An 18,258-nucleotide genomic window follows, 5' to 3' on the forward strand; every position below is an offset into this window, starting at 1 on the left:
GTTATGGGGATAAGGTAGCAAAGTGGAGATGAGAATTATTATAAATCAGATCAATCAAGATCTCACTGAATGACAGAATAAACTTGAGGTCTTATTCCCATTTCTGACCTTATGTTGGAAGAAGGTCATTGATGAAACAGCTGAAGATCGCTGGGTCCAGGTCACTGCAACGAGGAACTCTTGTAGAGTTGAAACAAAAACTGAAGACAACCATAAAACAAATAGGACCATTCTCAGCAATTTTATTTTTTAATTCTTTTCACCACAGTCTATTTGAGGTTGAAGCAGAGGGCAGATTATTTCCTGTTCAGTAATCCTTCACAATGATTACAATGATGCCAATATTCATTTTCATATTAATTATGTGCTGCAGTTACACTGAAATTCATCTACTGACATCCACCATTATAGGAAATTGCCCTCTTCAGGAAGGTTGTCTTGTTATGTGCACCATAAATGGAAGCAGCATTCAAAAAAAGAACTGGCCTGTTGTAGGTATATTAGAAATGGAGTTTATCTAGATTCATCAATTCCCTATCAGAGGAATTCAAATCCAACAGGAGACACCAAAATGAAATCAGAAAATGCTGGAAATATTCAGCTGGACAGGCAGCGTCTGTGCAGAGAGAGAGAGAAAAACAGAATTAACTGTTTCAAAGAAACACAACTTCCAGAAACATTGGGTGGGATTTTCTGGCCACGCTCCACAACAGCTCAGTGACTATCACTGTTTGCTGTGCAGATACATGGATTTGGGCCAGTGTCTGTGGGGGTTTGCGCGTTGTCTCTGTGGTTGCGTGGGTTTCCTCCGGACGCTCCGGTTTCCTCCCACACCCCAAAGATGTGCTCTTAGGCTGATTGGTGTAACAAATTGTCCCTAAATTATTCTCCCCTGAATCTGGTTTCCAATGGGGGTACCATATGCATAGACACGGGTCAGGGTAGGTGTAGGAAAATGCTTTGTTAAGATGGCGGCGTGGGCTCGTTGGGCCAAAGGGCCTGTTTCCTGGGCTGTGTTGTTCTTTGCTTACCCCAAGACTGGAAAAGCTCACCCGAAGTCAATGGACCTCTGCATGGTCCGGTCTGCACCCCGCCTGCCCCCGGCTATGATTCCTGAGGCAAGCGGGATGGGAAAATTCCAGCCATTAACTCCCGATTCCTGCTTCACAGACCTGCTGAGTATCTCCAGATTTTTTTTTTGCTTCATTTCTGATTTTTTTTGTGCCTCCAGCATTTTATTTTCGAAACATTATGTTATGTCAAAAACATTCTGGCCTTTTGAAAGGAGATGTAAACATTTAACTTTAGTCACGCTTTGTGATATTGTTTTGAATCGAACTATCTGGAATTTGTATCCGTATCTACACCTCAATGTCTATCTTAGCGAATCGATACTGTAGGGAAGCTGGACACCGCACTAGTGCAAGACCTCGTCTCTCTGCTGGCTGACTGGATACCATATGCAAAAGTCCCACCAAGCTCACAAATCCCAGTGCTTCTCCACAGCCTACAGTCAGTGAGAAATCCCCTTGGGTGACAAAGCCAATGGTTAGTCTGGAGCAGTGGGACATCACATTCTGTGGCTTATCGGGCCACAGCCCTCGAATTAAATCCTTTCCACTGCTGGCAACTGGTTTCGGTTCCAAATCTCCAGCAGCTGTTTCTGGATCCTGCGAGAGGGCCCTTTTCTTCTGGTTCTTCAAAGCTTTGAGCTGGTGTTTGAACGGATCCCTGTGCTTTGGCTCCTGAGGGCCAGGGCAATTAGGCTCCGACGCCAAAAGGTGAAGGTCCTCTTCGGAAGGAATGCAAATGGTCGCATTGGCGACAGGACTGCCTTTCTTCAGCAATGACAGCCTGACCCAGACAAGGAACCGGGGATGGGAGCAGACGATGGTCTTCACAGCGTCTGCGGTCATCTGCACTTGTGCAGACCCCCCGTATCGCCGAGTCTGCTGACCCCTGCTGGACGTAGGCCGACACCACATGGATATCTGCTTCAGCAGCTTCCTACTCCTGGAAAACAACAGAAAAACATTCATGTTCACAATACCTTGCCTATTAAAATCAATAGAACAAAACATTTTTTTTAAGTAAAGTGTATATAAGTGCACAATGCAGTTATGATGGAAAGCAACTTGTCTACTTTGTTGACCATCTATTTTCACTCTGCTTCCATGCCCCCCTCTCCAGACCCAGCAAGTGTGGGCAGCTGATGGAATTTTGTGTCACTAAAACTGGAACTCTGCTGTTTCTTCCCCCAATATCTACCCAGGTTAAACCTCTCCAGCTCGGACCCTATTTTTAAAAATTCATTAACGGGATTATGGGTGTCACTGTCTGGGCCAGCATTTATTGCCCAGCCCTATCCGCCCTCCGCTTCAGAAGGCGTTTGAAAGTCAACCACATTATTGTGGCGCTGGAGTCACATGTTGGCCAGACCGGGTAAGGATGGCAGATTTCCCTCCCTAAAGGACATTAGTGAACCAGGTGGGTTTTCCAACAGTGACGATGGCTTCAGTCATCAGAATTTTAATTCCAAGTATTTATTAATCTAAATTTCGCCATCTGTGGTGGTGGGATTTGAACCTAGATCCCCAGAGCATTACTCTGGGTCGCTGTATTACTAGTTCAGTGACAATGTCACTATGCCGCTGCCTCCACACTATCTTCTCTAGCTTCCCTTCCATCTCCCCACATGCTCTCCCCAAACTGGTTTTGCCCAGAAACCCACTGCATAAGGGCAGCACAATAGCAAGCACTGCTGCCTCACTGAGCCAGGGACCAGGATTCAATTCCGGCCTCAGGTCACTGTGTGGAATTTGTACGTCCTCCCCGCATCTGGGTGGATTTCCTCCAGGTGTTCTGGTTTCCTCCTACAGTCCAAAGATGTGCGGATTAGGTTGATTGGCCATGACAAATTGCCCCTAGTATCAGGGGATTAGCAGGGTAAATATGTGGGGTTATGGGAATAGGGCCTGGGTGGGATTATGGTCAGTGCAGACATGATGGGCTGAAGGGCCTTCTTTTGCACTATAGGATTCTATAATTCTTTGGCCTCATTTTCATTAAAATTGACCACCCAACTTTCCCCCTCAATTCCCATGCTTGCTGACTTTGCAAACAGTTCCCGCTCCCTGGGTAATGTCCACATCCCTTTAAGAATTAACGTGCTTCAAAATGCTCTATTGTCAATACTCCACCCTGTACTGAGTTCCACTTACCCAACGGTATTGAAAACAGACAGTTATTAGCAAACGAAAACAGAAAATTCTGGAAAATCTCAGCAGCTCTAAGTGACTGTGGAGAGAGAATAGAGCCAACATTTTGAATCTGGATGACTCTTCAGTCAGAGCTCTGACAAAAAGACATCCAGACTCAAAACATTGGCTCTATTCTCTCTCCGCAGATGCTGTCAGATCTGCAGAGATTTTCCAGCATTTTTTGTTTTCATTTCAGATTCCAGCATCTGCCATATTTTGATTTTATCGCAGTTATTTGGAAAAAGATCTGGACAATATCCAGGTTTGGGCTAACAAGTGGCGCAACATTCGTGCCCCACAAATGCCAGACAATGACCATCACCAATAAGAGACACTCTAACCACCGCCTTTGACATTCAATGATGTTACCATCACCGAATCCCCTACTGTCAACATCTGCAGGGTTACCATTGACCAGAAACTGAACTGGACTCCCCACATAAACACAGTGGCTACAAGAACAGGTCAGAGGCCAGGAATACTGTAGCGTGTAACTCATCTCCTGACTCCCCAAAGCCTATCCACCAACTACAAGGTACAAGTCAGGAGTGTGGTGGAATACTCCCCACTTGCCTGGTGAGAATTTAGCATCCACATGCCTGGGTTTAACTGAAAATATAGAGAGATGGGAAGGTAGTCCTCATTAAACTTGGTACAAAAACTAATCTCCCAAGAACAACAATCTCAGCTCCCAGTTGGTTGAAGTAATGGAAAGTAACAATTCTACAGGTTGGACAGGAGCATTTATGAACTGCAGTTTGCCAAAGCACTCAGCTATGCAAGAATGGTGCCTGCAGAATGGTACTTTACCTCTAATTGTATTACTCAAGCACTGAATCATTCTATTGCCTAACACAGGCAGAGAACCATTTACAGAAGAACATTTTCATAAAATCATCATGACTTTTGATGAATTTAGAAAGAAAACATGTTACGTACAGACCTTAAAATAGAAACAGGGCCACTTTCTGAGCAGCTGTCTCCAGTACTTGGATTTTCGGGATTTTCACATCCTATGTTTGGCTCAAGATTGGTCACACTTTCAGATTCTTCTTCCATTTCCTCCTCCAACTTCAGAGGTTTCTCTTCACTTGACATTTCCTTCTCATGGACCTCAACATAATCCTGATTTGAAACCTGCATTTCAGGTCTCAGTCCTTGTTCTTGGTCGCCCCCAGCAAGCTTGAAGCTGCCATCTTGGTTCTGGGTCTTCCAATCTTCTACTAGTTGTTGCCAAGGACAACGGAATGGAGTCATGGTGCCGTGATGGATATAGTTAGGCCTCTTGGCTGGTGGGTACCTGCAGAAAAATTTGGTTACTTAATCTGAAGAAAAAAGTGCATAAAACATAAATTTGATCTTTCAATATTACCAAGATGATTGAAAAAGACATCCTCTCACACAAACAAGTTAGTTATGACATGAAACAGAACTATAATGTTTTGCTCTGGATCTGTCAGCTTGAAATGAATGTATTAGTTCAACTTGACTTCTATTTAGCACACACTTGTCTTGTATTATGTGATGGCGAGATATTTGTTAAACTAATTTATTAACCTCTTTAAAGTTGAACTTTAAAAGCAAGTGCAAATCTGCAACAGGAATATTAAAACAAATGAACAGGTACTTTTTTTATTATTCGTTTATGGGATCTTGGGTGCCGCTGGCTGGGCCAGCATTTATTACCCATCCCTAACTGCCCTTTCAAGAGCTATTAAGAGTCAATCACATTAGTGTGGTTTGGAGTCACATGCAAGTCAGGCCAGGCAAGGACAGCAAATTTCCTCCCCTAAAGAACATCAGTGAACAAGATGGGTTTTTACAACAATCGACAATGGTTTCATGGTCAACTTTCAACTAATGTTCTTTAGGGAAGGAAATCTGCTGACCTTACCCAGTCTGGCCTACATGTGACTCCAAATGCCCATGTCCCATGAATGAATAAAAAACAACTTTCTTAATTCCTGATTTTTTAAAATTCAAATTTCACCATCTTCAGGGATGGAATACTAGCCCAGTGATAATACCACTATGTCACCACCTCCCCATTTGTCAGTGATGCATCAGACTCACTACCAACTAGCAGAAATAAGTAACTCTCAATTTTCAGAAGATGACCTAAATAATCATCAAGACACGGGGAATTCTGAGTGTCACCAATCGTCGATGTGTAGTCAAGAACCTACCAAGCTGTCAGGACAACCTTTTTGATCATGTGGTCACCGATAGTTTTGTTAAAAGGAATTACAGATAAGTATTTTGACTATTAAAAGATAAATAAAGCCACTTTCTTAATAACAAGGAGCAGACTTTTCAGAGCAGTACAGTGGTTAGAACTTCTGCCTCTCAGCGCCAGGGACCGGGTTCAATTCTGACCTTGGGTGACTGATGTTCGGAGTCTGTACATTCTTTCTGCGTCCACATGGTTTTCCTCCAACAGTCCAAAGATGTGTTAGTTTGATTGGTCATGCTAAATGCTCCTTAGTGTCAGGGGTATTAGCAGGGTCACAGAAATAGGGCCTGGGTGGGACTGTTGTCGGTGCAAGCTCAATGGGCCAAGTGTCCTCCTTCTACACCGTAGGGATTCTATAATGATGATGATGATGATGGTAATGAGAAATGTCTTCACCCAGACAGTGGTCAACCTGTGGAACTCGCTACCAGAGAAAGCAGTTGAGGCCAAAGCATTGTATGTTTTCAAGAGAGGTTTAGATATAGCTCTTGGGTGAAATGGATCCAAGGATATAGGGGTGGGGGATGGGGGGCAGGGAAGGAAGGAAGGATCAGGCTATTGAGTTGGATGATCAGCCATGATTTCTGATAGACAAGGGAATTAAGGGTTATGGGGAGAAAGCGGGAAAGTGGAACTGATTCACTTCAGATCAGCCATGATCTTATTGAATGGCGGGGCAGGCTCGAAGGGCTAGATGGCCTACTCCTGCTCCTACTTCTTATGTTCTTACGTTATGATCATAATGAATGGTGGAGCAGGAGGAGACCACTCGGCCCTTCCTGTTTTCTATACCTCCTGAATTCCAAATAAATGAGTGTGCTTCATGTGATGCCACCAAAAAGGGTGCAACATGGATAAAACTTCAGGAAAAATAGAATAGGCTGAAAAGAAGCTGCAAACACTGCAGTGTGTTGCAGGGCTGAATTATAACCTGCACGGTTTATCCAGATGTCTTAATTCCAGAAAGTCAGGTGGGCAGAGGAGACAACATTCAGCAGAGAGACAAAAAAATTGCCAGAATCATATCAAGCTGAACTGAAGCAGTGAATCACAGGAATCTAAGATTCACTCCGCACAAAGCCTGTCAAAAAAATTACAATGGAAGGATTTCAGTTAGAAAAGAAGTGCGTGTTAAATAAAAGCAAAAAAAGGGTAGATTTTCCTGTTACTATCCCTGAGGCATTGGAGAGGCTGGATGTAGCTAAAATAAAAAAAACAAACAGGGAGGATGCAAGTACATAGGCCGAATCTTTGCTCAGATAAATTAATTTTATTTATTTGTGTCACAAGTAGATGTACATTAACATCGCAATGAAGTCATAGAGGTTCTTAGCATGGAAACAGGCTCTTCGGCCCAACTTGTCCACACCACTTTTTTTAAACCCCTAAGCTAATCCCAATTGACCGTATTTGGTCCATATCCCTCCATACCCATTTTACCCATGTAACTACCTAAATGTTTTAAAATTGCACCTGCCTCTACTACTACCTCTGGCAGTTTGTTCCATGACACTCACCACCCTCTGGAAAAACTGCCCCTCTGGACACTTTTGTATCTCTCTCCTCTCACCTTAAACCTATGCCCTCTAGTTTTAGACTCCCCTGCCTTTGTGAAAAGATTTTTTTTCTATCTAGCTGATCCGAGACCCTCATTATTTTATAGCCCTCTATAAGATCACCTCTCAGTCTTCAATTCTCCAGAGAAAAAAGTCCCAGTCTATCCAGCCTCTCCTTATAATTCAAACCATCAAGTCCCAGTAGCACCCTAGTAAATCTTTTCTGCACTCTTTCTAGTTTAATAATATCCAATAGGGTGACCAGAATTGCAAACAGTATTTCAAGTGTGGCCGTACCAACGTTTTGTACAACTTCAATAAGACATTCCAACTCCTGTATTCAATGTTCTGACCGATGAAACCAAGCATGCCGAATGCCTTCATCACCAGTCTGTCCACCTGTGGTTCCACTTTCAAGGAGCTATGGATATGAACCCCTAGATCTCTTTTTTCTGTAACTCTCCCCAGTGCCCTACCATTAACTGAGCAAGTCCTGCCCTGGTTCAATCTACCAAAATGCATCAAGTCACAGTGAAAATCCCCTAGTCACCACACTCTGGCACCTGCTCAGGCACACTGAGGGAGAATTTAGCATGGTCAAGGCTCCTAACCAGCACGTCTTTCTGACTATGGGAGGAAACCCACGGAAAACATGTAGACTCGGCACAGACAGTGACCAGAGCCGGGCATCGAATTCTGGTCCCTAGTGCCATGAAGCAGCAGGGCTGACCAGTGCTACCCACACATCCACTCCATGGGCTCCATTGGGGGTGCATATTCTTCAATATCTGATTCACCTGAATTTTTCTGCCTTGGTCATCCAATTGCCCCAGATACAGGCCAGAAATATTTGGTCCCAAATGTTAACCTTGCTTTTAATAGTTCAATGAGTTACTGTGTGGTTTTGGCACGTCAAATTGTTGTACTTACTTCTTATATTTGCCTATCAGCTCCTTCTCAGTCTCCATACTGTGCTGGATGCCTGCAGGACAGTCTGGAAAATCATCCGGGAAGCGTGGAAGCCCCTTGTACTGAGTGTGCTTGGCTCCTTCTTGCAAACCGCCTGCTCGAGCCCCCCTGTAGATCTGACAAAATGGTCAATGATTCAAAACCTTGAGAGAAAAAAAATGAACAATATCCTAAATGTTGGGCTCTTTTCCCTTGAAAGACGCTGACTGAGGGGGGATCTAATAGAGGTATATAAGATTATGAAGGGTATAGATAGAGTAAACAGAGGTAAGCTATTTCCTATGATAGAGACACGTAGGACAAGGGGCCATGGACTTAAGGTGACGGGGAGAGGTACAACACAGATATTAGAGGGAGGTTTTTCACACAGAGGGTAGTGGGGGTATGGAATGCTCTGCCAAGTAAGGTGGTGGAGGCAAACACGCTAGAGTCATTTAAGAGTAACTTAGACAGGCACATGACTGAGTTGGAGATGGGTGAATATAGGAGAACCTTCTAAATAAGGGTCATTAGCATTGGGGCGTCCCTGGTAATGTAAATGGATATGGTATGATAATAATGTTTTTTCTCTTTTCATTCACAGGTTTTAAGTCGGTCCACCTCGTGTCCAACGAGGGGCATACACGCGATGGGTCGTACTGGGGCTGCTCTTGGTTGTTCGAGATTGGCCTAGTGCTTCATGTCGTTAGTGTGTGCCTAAACTGGACCAGATACTGGGCAAGATGACAGCTCAGTGACTATCGCTGATTGCTGTGCAGACACATGGATTTGGGCCGGTGTCTGTGGGAGTTTGCGCATTCTCCCCGTGCTTGCGTGGGTTTTCTCTGGATGCTCCGGTTTCCTCCCACACCCCAAAGATGTGCTGTTAGGCTGATTGGCAGGAATAAATTGTCCCTAAATCAGATTCCCTCAATCTGGATGGCCATAAAACATTAGACAGGGGTCGTGGGTGGCGTAGGGGGCCTGGTGGTGTTGAGATGGCGGCGCGGGCTCGTTGGGCCGAAGGGCCTGTTTCCCGGGCTGATTTTGTTCTTTGTTTGTTCTTTGTTTATCAATCCATCAAAATTCAAGAACTAAGGTCAAGATGCTGATCTGAAATGATTTCTACAATTCAAGAAAACAAATAGATGTTTGTTTTAAAAAGGAATTTTTTAAATCACGGTTACATAAGAGTTACAAATGGTCACATGATTCAGATTGGAAAGCGCAGCATGCCCATGCAAACACTATCGCTAAGAAAACCTACTACTTTCTCAGAAGACTAAGAAAATTTGGTACGTCAGCTACAACTCTCACCAACCTTTACAGATACACCATGGAAAACATTCTTTCTGGTTATATCACAGCTTGGTATGGCTCCTGCTCTGCCCAAGACTGCCAAGAAATTACAAAAGGTCGTGGATGTAGCCCAATCCATCACACAAACCAGCCTCCCATCCACTGACTCTGTCTACACTTCCTGCTGCCTCAGAAAAGCGGCCAGCAAAATTAAGGGCCCTACGCACACCGGACATTCTCTCTTCCACCTTCTTCCATCAGGAAAAGATACAGAAGTCTAAGATCACGTACCAACTGACAAGAACAGCTCCTTCCCTGTTGTCAGACTTTTGAATGGATCTACCTTGCACTAAGTTGATCTTTCTCTACACCCGAACTATGACTGTAACACTACATTCTGCACTCTCGTTTCCTTCTCTATGAACGGTATGCTTTATCTGTATAGCATGCAAGAAAATACTTTTCACTGTATGTTAATACATGTGGCAGTAATAAATCAAATCAAAGCTAATTCGCATGCAGCAAACTCCCACAAACAGCAATGCGATAGTGACCAGATCATCTGTTTGCGATATTGATTGGGGGATAAATATTGGTCAGGACAGGAGGAATTACTCCCCTACTATTCTTCAAATAAAAAATGCACGAGATCTTGATTTAACATCTCATCCAAAAGATCAGTGCTCTGGCCGTCTAAGAGGTTCTTTACTCAGAGGGTAGTAAGGTCGTGGAATGCCCTGCCTGCAGCAGTTGTGGACTCGCCAACTTTAAGGGCGTTCAAATGGTCAGTGGATAGGCATATGGATAACATTGGAATAGTTTAGGTTAGAGGGTCATTAGATTGGTTGCACTGGTCGGCGCAACATCGAGGGCCAAAGGGCCTGTACTGCGCTGTAATGTTCTATGTTCTATGACAGTGCAATTCTCCCACACACTGCACTGGAGGCTCGATTTCTGTGCTCAAACCCTTGAAGAGTACTTTAATCCTCAGCCCTTGGGATACCAACTGATCAGAAGTAAGAACATAAGAAATAGGAGCAGGAGTAGGCCATCTAGCCCTTCGAGCCTGCCCCGCCATTCAATAAGATCATGGCTGATCTGTTGTGGCTCAGTTCCACTTTCCCGCCCTCTCCCCATAACCCTTAATCCCCTCTCTTATCAGAAGTGACGGAGAGAAAATGGCCGAGGCTCCAATTACATGCATGATTTTTGGGTATTGAATTGGTGCAAGAGCGCTGACTAGTTGCAAAAGTCGCACCTTGGTGCAGAAACAGCAAAGCCGGACAACGGTAGATTAGTCTTGCTTCAATTGTGCATAAATATGGTTCTACTCCTGCTCCTATTTCTTATGTTCTTATGTCGAGATCATGCTAAATTAGTAACCACTACTTTGATAATTAAGAACATAGAACATAGAACATTACAGCGCGGAACAGGCCCTTCGGCCCACAATGTTGCGCCGACCAGTCTTATTTTTAAAAAAAAACATTGACCCACTAATCTAAACCAATCCCTTTTCGTCCATAAACCTATCCACCAATCTCTTAAACGCCCCCAAACTAGGCGCATTTACAACTGCAGCAGGCAGGGCATTCCAGTCCCTCACCACCCTCTGGGTAAAGAACCTGCCCCTGACATCCGTCCTATAACTACCCCCCCTTAATTTAAAGCCATGCCCCCTCGTGCTAGCTTTCTCCATCCGAGGAAACAGGCTATCACCATCCACCCTATCTAAACCTCTAATCATCTTATATGTTTCTATAAGATCCCCTCTTAGCCGCCTTCTTTCCAGTGAAAACAACCCCAAATCCCTCAGTCTCTCCTCATAGGACCTCCCCTGCATACCAGGCAACATCCTGGTAAACCTCCGCTGCACCCTCTCCAAAGCCTCCACATCCTTCCTGTAATGTGGGGACCAGAACTGCACACAGTACTCCAAGTGCGGCCGCACCAGCGTTGTGTACAGTTGCAACATGACGCTGCGACTCCTAAATTCAATCCCCCTACCAATAAACGCCAAGACACCGTACGCCTTCTTAACAACCTTATCTACTTGATTCCCAACTTTCAGGGATCTATGTACACATACACCTAGATCCCTCTGCTCCTCCACTCTATTCAAAGTCCTCCCGTTAGCCCTATACTCAACACATCTGTTATTCCTACCGAAATGGATTACCTCACACTTCTCCGCATTAAACTCCATCCGCCACCTCGCGGCCCAGCTCTGCAACCTGTCCAAGTCACCCTGCAAACTTCGACACCCTTCCTCACAATCTACCACACCTCCGACTTTGGTGTCATCAGCAAACTTACTAATCCACCCAACTATACCCTCATCCAGATCATTAATAAAGATTACAAACAGCAGTGGCCCCAAAACAGATCCCTGAGGCACACCACTTGTAACCGAACTCCATGATGAATAATTACCATCAACCACCACCCTCTGTCTCCTATCTGCTAACCAATTCCTGATCCAAGTACCTGAATTACCACCAATCCCATACATCTGCATTTTCTGCAGAAGCATACCATGGTGAACCTTATCAAACGCCTTACTAAAATCCATATATACCACGTCTACTGCCTTACCCCCATCCACCTCTTTGGTCACCTTCTCAAAGAACTCGATAAGGTTAGTAAGGCACGACCTACCCGCTACAAAACCATGCTGACTGTCTCTAATCAATTCATTACTCTCCAAATAACTATAAATCCTATCCCTAATAATTCTTTCTAAAACCTTGCCCACTACAGAAGTAAGACTCACTGGTCTATAATTCCCAGGGAAGTCTCTGTTCCCCTTCTTAAACAATGGGACAACATTCGCTGTCCTCCAATCTTCCGGTACTATACCAGAGACCAACGACGACCTGAAGATCAGAGCCAGTGGCTCTGCAATCACCTCTCTTGCCTCCCATAGAATCCTAGGGTAAATCCCGTCTGGACCAGGGGACTTATCTATTTTCAACCCTTCTAGAATATCCAACACATCCTCTGTATCAACTGCAATACTTTCTATTTTACACCCCTTCACCCCAGTGACCTCCTCAGCTACATTCATATCGTCCTGCGTGAACACCGAAGAGAAATAATGGTTCAATGCCTCTCCAATCTCCTCCGGTTCCACACACAACTTCCCCCTACTGTCTGTAACTGGCCCTAATCTTGCCCTAACCAACCTTCTGTTCTTGACATACCTATAGAACGCCTTAGGATTCTCCTTAATCCTATCAGCCAAAGTCATCTCATGCCCTCTTCTAGCCCTTCTTAACTCCCTCTTCAACTCCCTCCTAGCCAATCTAAAGCTTTCTACTGCACTACCCGAGCCCTCAAGCCTCATCCGAACATAAGCCTCCTTCTTCTTCCTAACCAACAAATCAACTTTTTTTGTGCACCACGGTTCCCTAGCCCTACCAATTCCTCCTTGCCTGACAGGGACATACCTATCACAGACCCGCAGTAGCTGCTCCTTGAAAAAACTCCACATTTCAGACGTTCCTAGTCCCTGTAATCTCCTAGTCCAACCAATGCTTCCTAATTCTCTCCTAATGGCCTCATAATTACCCTTCCCCCAGCTAAAACTACTGACCCGAGGTTCATGCCTATCCCTTTCCATCACTAAGGTGAACGTAACCGAATTGTGGTCACTAACACCAAAATGCACACCAACTTCCAAGTCTAGCACCTGATCTGGCTCATTTCCCAGCACCAAGTCCAATATAGCCTCACCTCTAGTTGGCCTATCTACATATTGAGTCAAAAAACCTTCCTGCACACTTTGAACAAAAACTGACCCCTCTAACGAGCTAGAGCTATAGCAATTCCAATCAATGTTTGTAAAGTTAAAGTCCCCCATAACAATTACCCTATTACTTTCACTCCTAACCAGGATCGTCTCTGCAATCCTTTCCTCAACCTATTAAGGATAGCCTGCAGGGATTTGTAAAAGTCAAGTTGGGTGTCACGGATTTAATGAAAGTGCTTTCAGGAGGTTTCTCCGTGCTTTTCTAAAGAAGTAGATTTTCACTGGATATTCCGGCCGTCTAAGAGGCTAATTGATTAAATATAGTTTTAAAGGATTGACAACATAGTTGGAAGTTGGCTGAAGGACGAAAGTAATGGTGGTTCTTTGCTCAACTAGTGGCTTCTCCCATCGTTAGGAGCTCTTGGTCTTCTTGATACACAAGTAAATAATCTGGGCTCCGGTACAACTGGCGCAATATCAAAATATTGGGCAGATGGACAAAAGGTAAAATTCAATGCAGCAAAATGCAAGGAGTAATTTGGGACTAAAGAATAAGACAACGGGGGTGATTCTCCCAGCCAGGTGCACTGGCCAGGAGACATCAGCAGATAGCGTTTCGCGGGCCTTCCACTGGGAGCCTCCGTGCATCTCCCACCCAAAAACTTTCAGAGTAATCAGCTCCATGCAAGAAATTGGCACGGGGCTGATTTCATTATGCTAATCTGGATTTAAATTTCATTAGCGAGCCCACTAGTGTTCTCCCCCGACCCAGGGCAGGAGTGATTCACTCCAGCGGGGTTTACGACTCTTTCCTACTTACAGGGAACAGGCAGCCAATCCCACTAGAGTGAAGAGAGGCCACTGAGGCTCCCAGGATGTCGGCAGTAAGGAGGGGGTGCTCCTTGGGCAGTGCCAGCCTGGTACCCTGGCACTGAGTACTCTGGTATTGCCCACCCAGCATTGGGCAGCACTAAGGGGTGAGGCAATCAGCAGGGGCGCAAGGGGGAACCCACTCTGCATTTGGGATTGTGGGCAGAGGGAGGGAGGAAGGACAGTGATTGGGGCTGGCCATCTGGGTCCGGGTGGGGTTGAGGAAAATTAGGAGATTGGTATTGGCCAGGGATTGGGGTTGGCCCATTTCTGGGGTGTTGCTTGCAATAATGGTCCATCGACAAGTGAAGAATAACTATTTCAGTGAGCCATCAAAGTGAGGAGTGGCCTTTTAATGCTGCAGAATTCCTTAATGCTAGCCCATTTGTAAATACTTCAGTGACCAAATTTGGAATGAATACCAGGTCTATTATGGAGAACCAACAGGGATATCTCATATTCGCAGTTTGTAGATTACGTGCTATTGCATGCATTAATACCAAAGGGATCCAGAATGCCATTCCCCAGCCTTTTGGGATGAGGATATCCCAGCCACTGCCCCAACCAGTGTGCTCTTGCCCAGCCATCTTCCCAGGCTGCTGCACTAACAGGATGGGAATCTTGGATTCTTGCGGCCCTAGATCCAGACGAGATCCAGGGACTAACAGTTTGCTTTTCATCTGATTCAGTTCCTGAAATACAATAAAAATTAACAGGAACGTTATAACTTGTAGTTGACATAATTCAACACCACTTTTGCTCGTTTTAAAATAGTAAAATAGTAAAAATTAATTTACTTCAACAAGATGACTAACTGGACAGATAAAGCTCACAGCAGATTTATTTTACAGTAAGAAGGAACCTATTACATGTATAATTTCTTTACCAACTCTTTTTTAGAGTCTCTGAAACTAATCCCATTGGCTCACTCACTCATCACACTGCACTCCAATCGCTCCTTCACTGAAGAGACGCAGCAGGTCATGTTGTAGCTGGAAGAATCTTAGCAGGGCTCATTTAGAATAGAGTGTTCAATTCTGGTCGCCACACTACCAGAAGGACGTGGATGCTTTGGAGAGGGTACAGAAGAGGTTTAACCAGGAGGGTGTCTGGTTGGAGGATATTAGCCATGAGGAGAGGTTGGAGAAACTAGGTTTGTTCTCATTAAAACGACAAAGTGAGGAGTGACCTGCTAGAGATTTATAAGATTATGAGTGGCAAGGACAGAGTGGAGAGTCAGATGCTCTTTCCTAGGGTAGAAAAGTCAAGTACTAGAGGCCATAGGTTATAGTGCATGGGGAAAAGTTTAGGGGAGATGTGTGAAGCAAGCTTTTCTTTTACACACAGGGTGGTGAATGGAATGTGCTGCCTGGGGAGGCAATGGGAGCAGGTACAAAAGCAGCATTTAAGGGGCAACTAGATGAATACACAAATAGGATGGGAATGGAAGGATACGGACTCCCTAAGTGTATACAGTTTTAGTTTAGGCAGGCATCATGATTGGCGCAGGCTTGGTGAGCCAAAGTGCCTGTTCCTGTGCTGTACTGTTCTTTGCTCTTGGTTCTTTGTCTCTGCCTTAACTGCTCCACGTGGGAAAGATATTCGACTACTCACATAGATATAGATCTCATTAAATACAACATTAACGTATCAAGTACTCTCCATACTTTTGGGCATGTGTCCTGAGAGGACCTGGCATTACATATGTGCATTTTAAACAGGCTGTTAGCAGCAAATAATCCAGCAATCACGACTGAATTCCCCAATTAAACCAGAACAGACAAAACTGGGAATACAGGTAGTGGCTGACCAGCTGTACAAAAAGGAAAGGTTACAACACTTCTGTTGTGCTCTGTCAGCTTTGTTCATTTGGGGCTGGCATGAATCACATTTGCACGAATAGGATGCACTCTCCAGAATGCAGAAGAGTTAATGACTTCAATTCAGCAAGAAAATATTTGTCGGAGAAGAAGAAAATTGTTAAGTGGAACATGGTGTTATAAAATGCTGCTGGTTGGGAATAGATGCGATACAATGCTCACAGAGATCAGCACAATCTAACTAAGAAAACATGTCAGAGATTAAAGATAAACTAATTTCAAACTTCACATCACATGCCACATCCACAGACAGCCCAGAAACAGTGCACAATCTTAATGCAATGAATCTAAAAACACACTGAACAGCAGAATCAGAACCAAAGCACTGGGAACACAAATTCTTGGGAGAGGATATGTTTTTAAACACATCATTTGTGACTCAAATCAACGAACAGTAAGGGCAGGAATCACAGAATCCCTACAATGCAGAAGAAGGCCATTCAGCCCATCGAGTCTGCACTGACCACAATCCCACCAGACCCTATCCCCATAACTCCATGCATTTACTCTAGCTAATCCCCCGACATGAAGGGACAATTTAGCATAGCCAGTCAACCTAACCTGCACATCCCTGGGCTGTGGGAGGAAATTGGAGCACCCGGAGGAACCCCATGCAGCAAGTGGGAGAACATGCAAAATCCACACTGACAGTGACCCAAGCTGGGAATTGAACCCGGGTCCCTGGCGCTGTGAGGCAGCAGTACTAAGCACTGTGCTGCCCCAGAGTTCCAGGGCCCACCGTCAGACTGAAACAGTTACTTAACTGCAATTTTTTTCAAAGCAAATTAACAGCCAAAGGGCAGGCTCATCATCCAATTGAGAATGGCGGGAGAGCTGTGGGCATTGAAAGTCAATAGGAGGAGCCCATCCACCCCTCCAAGCCCCAAAGGACAGCAGCAGAATGCCGGGGCAGATAAGTGAACGAGTCCCATTCCACATACAAAGTATTCATCAAATAGTTGGGTCACCAAAGCAGGCAGGCAGGCAGGCAGGGGGTCTCCTACTGCTTCCTGAGCTACTGCCTACAGGCTTCGCACTGGGAACCTGGAGGGCACTAGAAAAATTCCAACCTGACGGTGCTGCAAAACTAGTGGCTTCAAACTCCACATCCACCCTTCCCTGTGCCTGACCCCATTGAGGCCTAAACACTTAGCCTCAAAATGCATCAATATACATTCACTGGCAATCAATATTGCACAAATTTCAAGTGTATTTTTTTCAATTTGTGGGATATGGGTGTCGCTGGCTGGCCAACATTTATTACCCATGCCTAGCTTCCAGGGGGCAGTTCAGTGTCAACCACATTGCAGTGGTTCTGGTGTCACATGCAGGCCAGATTGGGTAAGGACAGCTGATTTCCTTCCCCAAAGGATATCAGTGAACCAGTTTTTCTTTTACAATAATCAACAATGGTTTCACAGTCACTATTAGACTTCTAATTCCAAATTTATTATTGAATTCAAATTTCAGAACCTGTTGCAGTGGGATTCAAACCATGGAATCTCAGAGCAATGCCCTGGGTATTACTAATCCAGTAACATTATCACCATGTCACTGTTTCCCCAAACTCTGAGCACACTCTGCGTCAGCACCCTTCAGACAGGATTCTGATTTTTTCCAGATCTACAATGGAAGAGGAAAATCATTATAGAAAACACAGGGAATGTAAATATGGTGGACACTGCATATTTACAAGCAGGCAATTTTCAGCATGGCAGTGGAAACCCTGTGGGAATCAGAATCCAGGAATAGGCTCCACTGTGATAAAGCCACAGACAAGTGTACGGCTGACTCCAATAATCACAACCAAAGAATTGAAAGGACAAAAAAAACCCATCTCTCTATACAATCAATGAGATATTTTAAGGGCAATCACTGTTGTGACATTGGAAACATGGCAACTCATTTGCAAACAGCAAGATCCCACAAGCAGCAGTATGGTAAATCATAGCATCCCTATAGTACAGAAAAGGCCATTCAGCCCACAGAGCCTGCGCCAACCCTCTAAAAGAGAACACTACCTAGGCCCAATCCTCTGCCCTAACCCTATAAACCCTGGCATATAAAGGATACTGAGAGTCAATTTAGCGTGGCCAATCTGCCTAATCTACACATCTTTGGACGGTGGCAGGGAACTGGAGCACCTGGAGGAAACCCACACAGGCATAGGGAGAGAAGTTAAAGTTACTTATCAGCCACAAGTCAGCTTACATTAACTCTGCAATGAAGTTACTGTGAAAATCCCCTAGTCGCCACACTCTGGCACCTGTTCGGGTACACGGAGGAAGAATTTAGCAGGGCCAAAGCATCTAACCAGACGTCTTTCAGACTGCGGGAGGAAATCGAAGCACAGGGAGGAAACCTACACAGACACAGGGAGAATGTGCAGATTCCGCACAGACAGTGACCCAAGCTGAGAATCAAACCCAGGTCCCTGGCACTGAGGTAGTAGTGCCAACCA

The 18,258-nt window shown here is 44.8% G+C and overlaps 1 protein-coding gene across 1 annotated transcript in view; it reads right to left on the reverse strand.

The window, feature by feature from the left end:
* Window positions 1-268: 268 nt before the first annotated feature.
* pop1 (POP1 homolog, ribonuclease P/MRP subunit) overlaps window positions 269-18,258 on the reverse strand; it is a 49,554-nt gene continuing 31,564 nt past the window's right edge. Inside the window, exons 13-16 of the mRNA XM_080194727.1 lie at window positions 14,418-14,609; window positions 7,980-8,134; window positions 4,204-4,560; window positions 269-2,013 (exon numbers count right to left, since the gene is read on the reverse strand). Of these exons, the coding sequence (XP_080050853.1) occupies window positions 1,362-2,013; window positions 4,204-4,560; window positions 7,980-8,134; window positions 14,418-14,609 (1,356 nt within the window). The 3' untranslated portion in view covers window positions 269-1,361. The remainder of the gene's footprint in view (window positions 2,014-4,203; window positions 4,561-7,979; window positions 8,135-14,417; window positions 14,610-18,258) is intronic.

The sequence above is a fragment of the Carcharhinus amblyrhynchos genome, chromosome 8 (genome assembly GCF_965287045.1).
Source record: "Carcharhinus amblyrhynchos chromosome 8, sCarAmb.v2.hapA, whole genome shotgun sequence".
Lineage (NCBI taxonomy): Eukaryota > Metazoa > Chordata > Chondrichthyes > Carcharhiniformes > Carcharhinidae > Carcharhinus > Carcharhinus amblyrhynchos.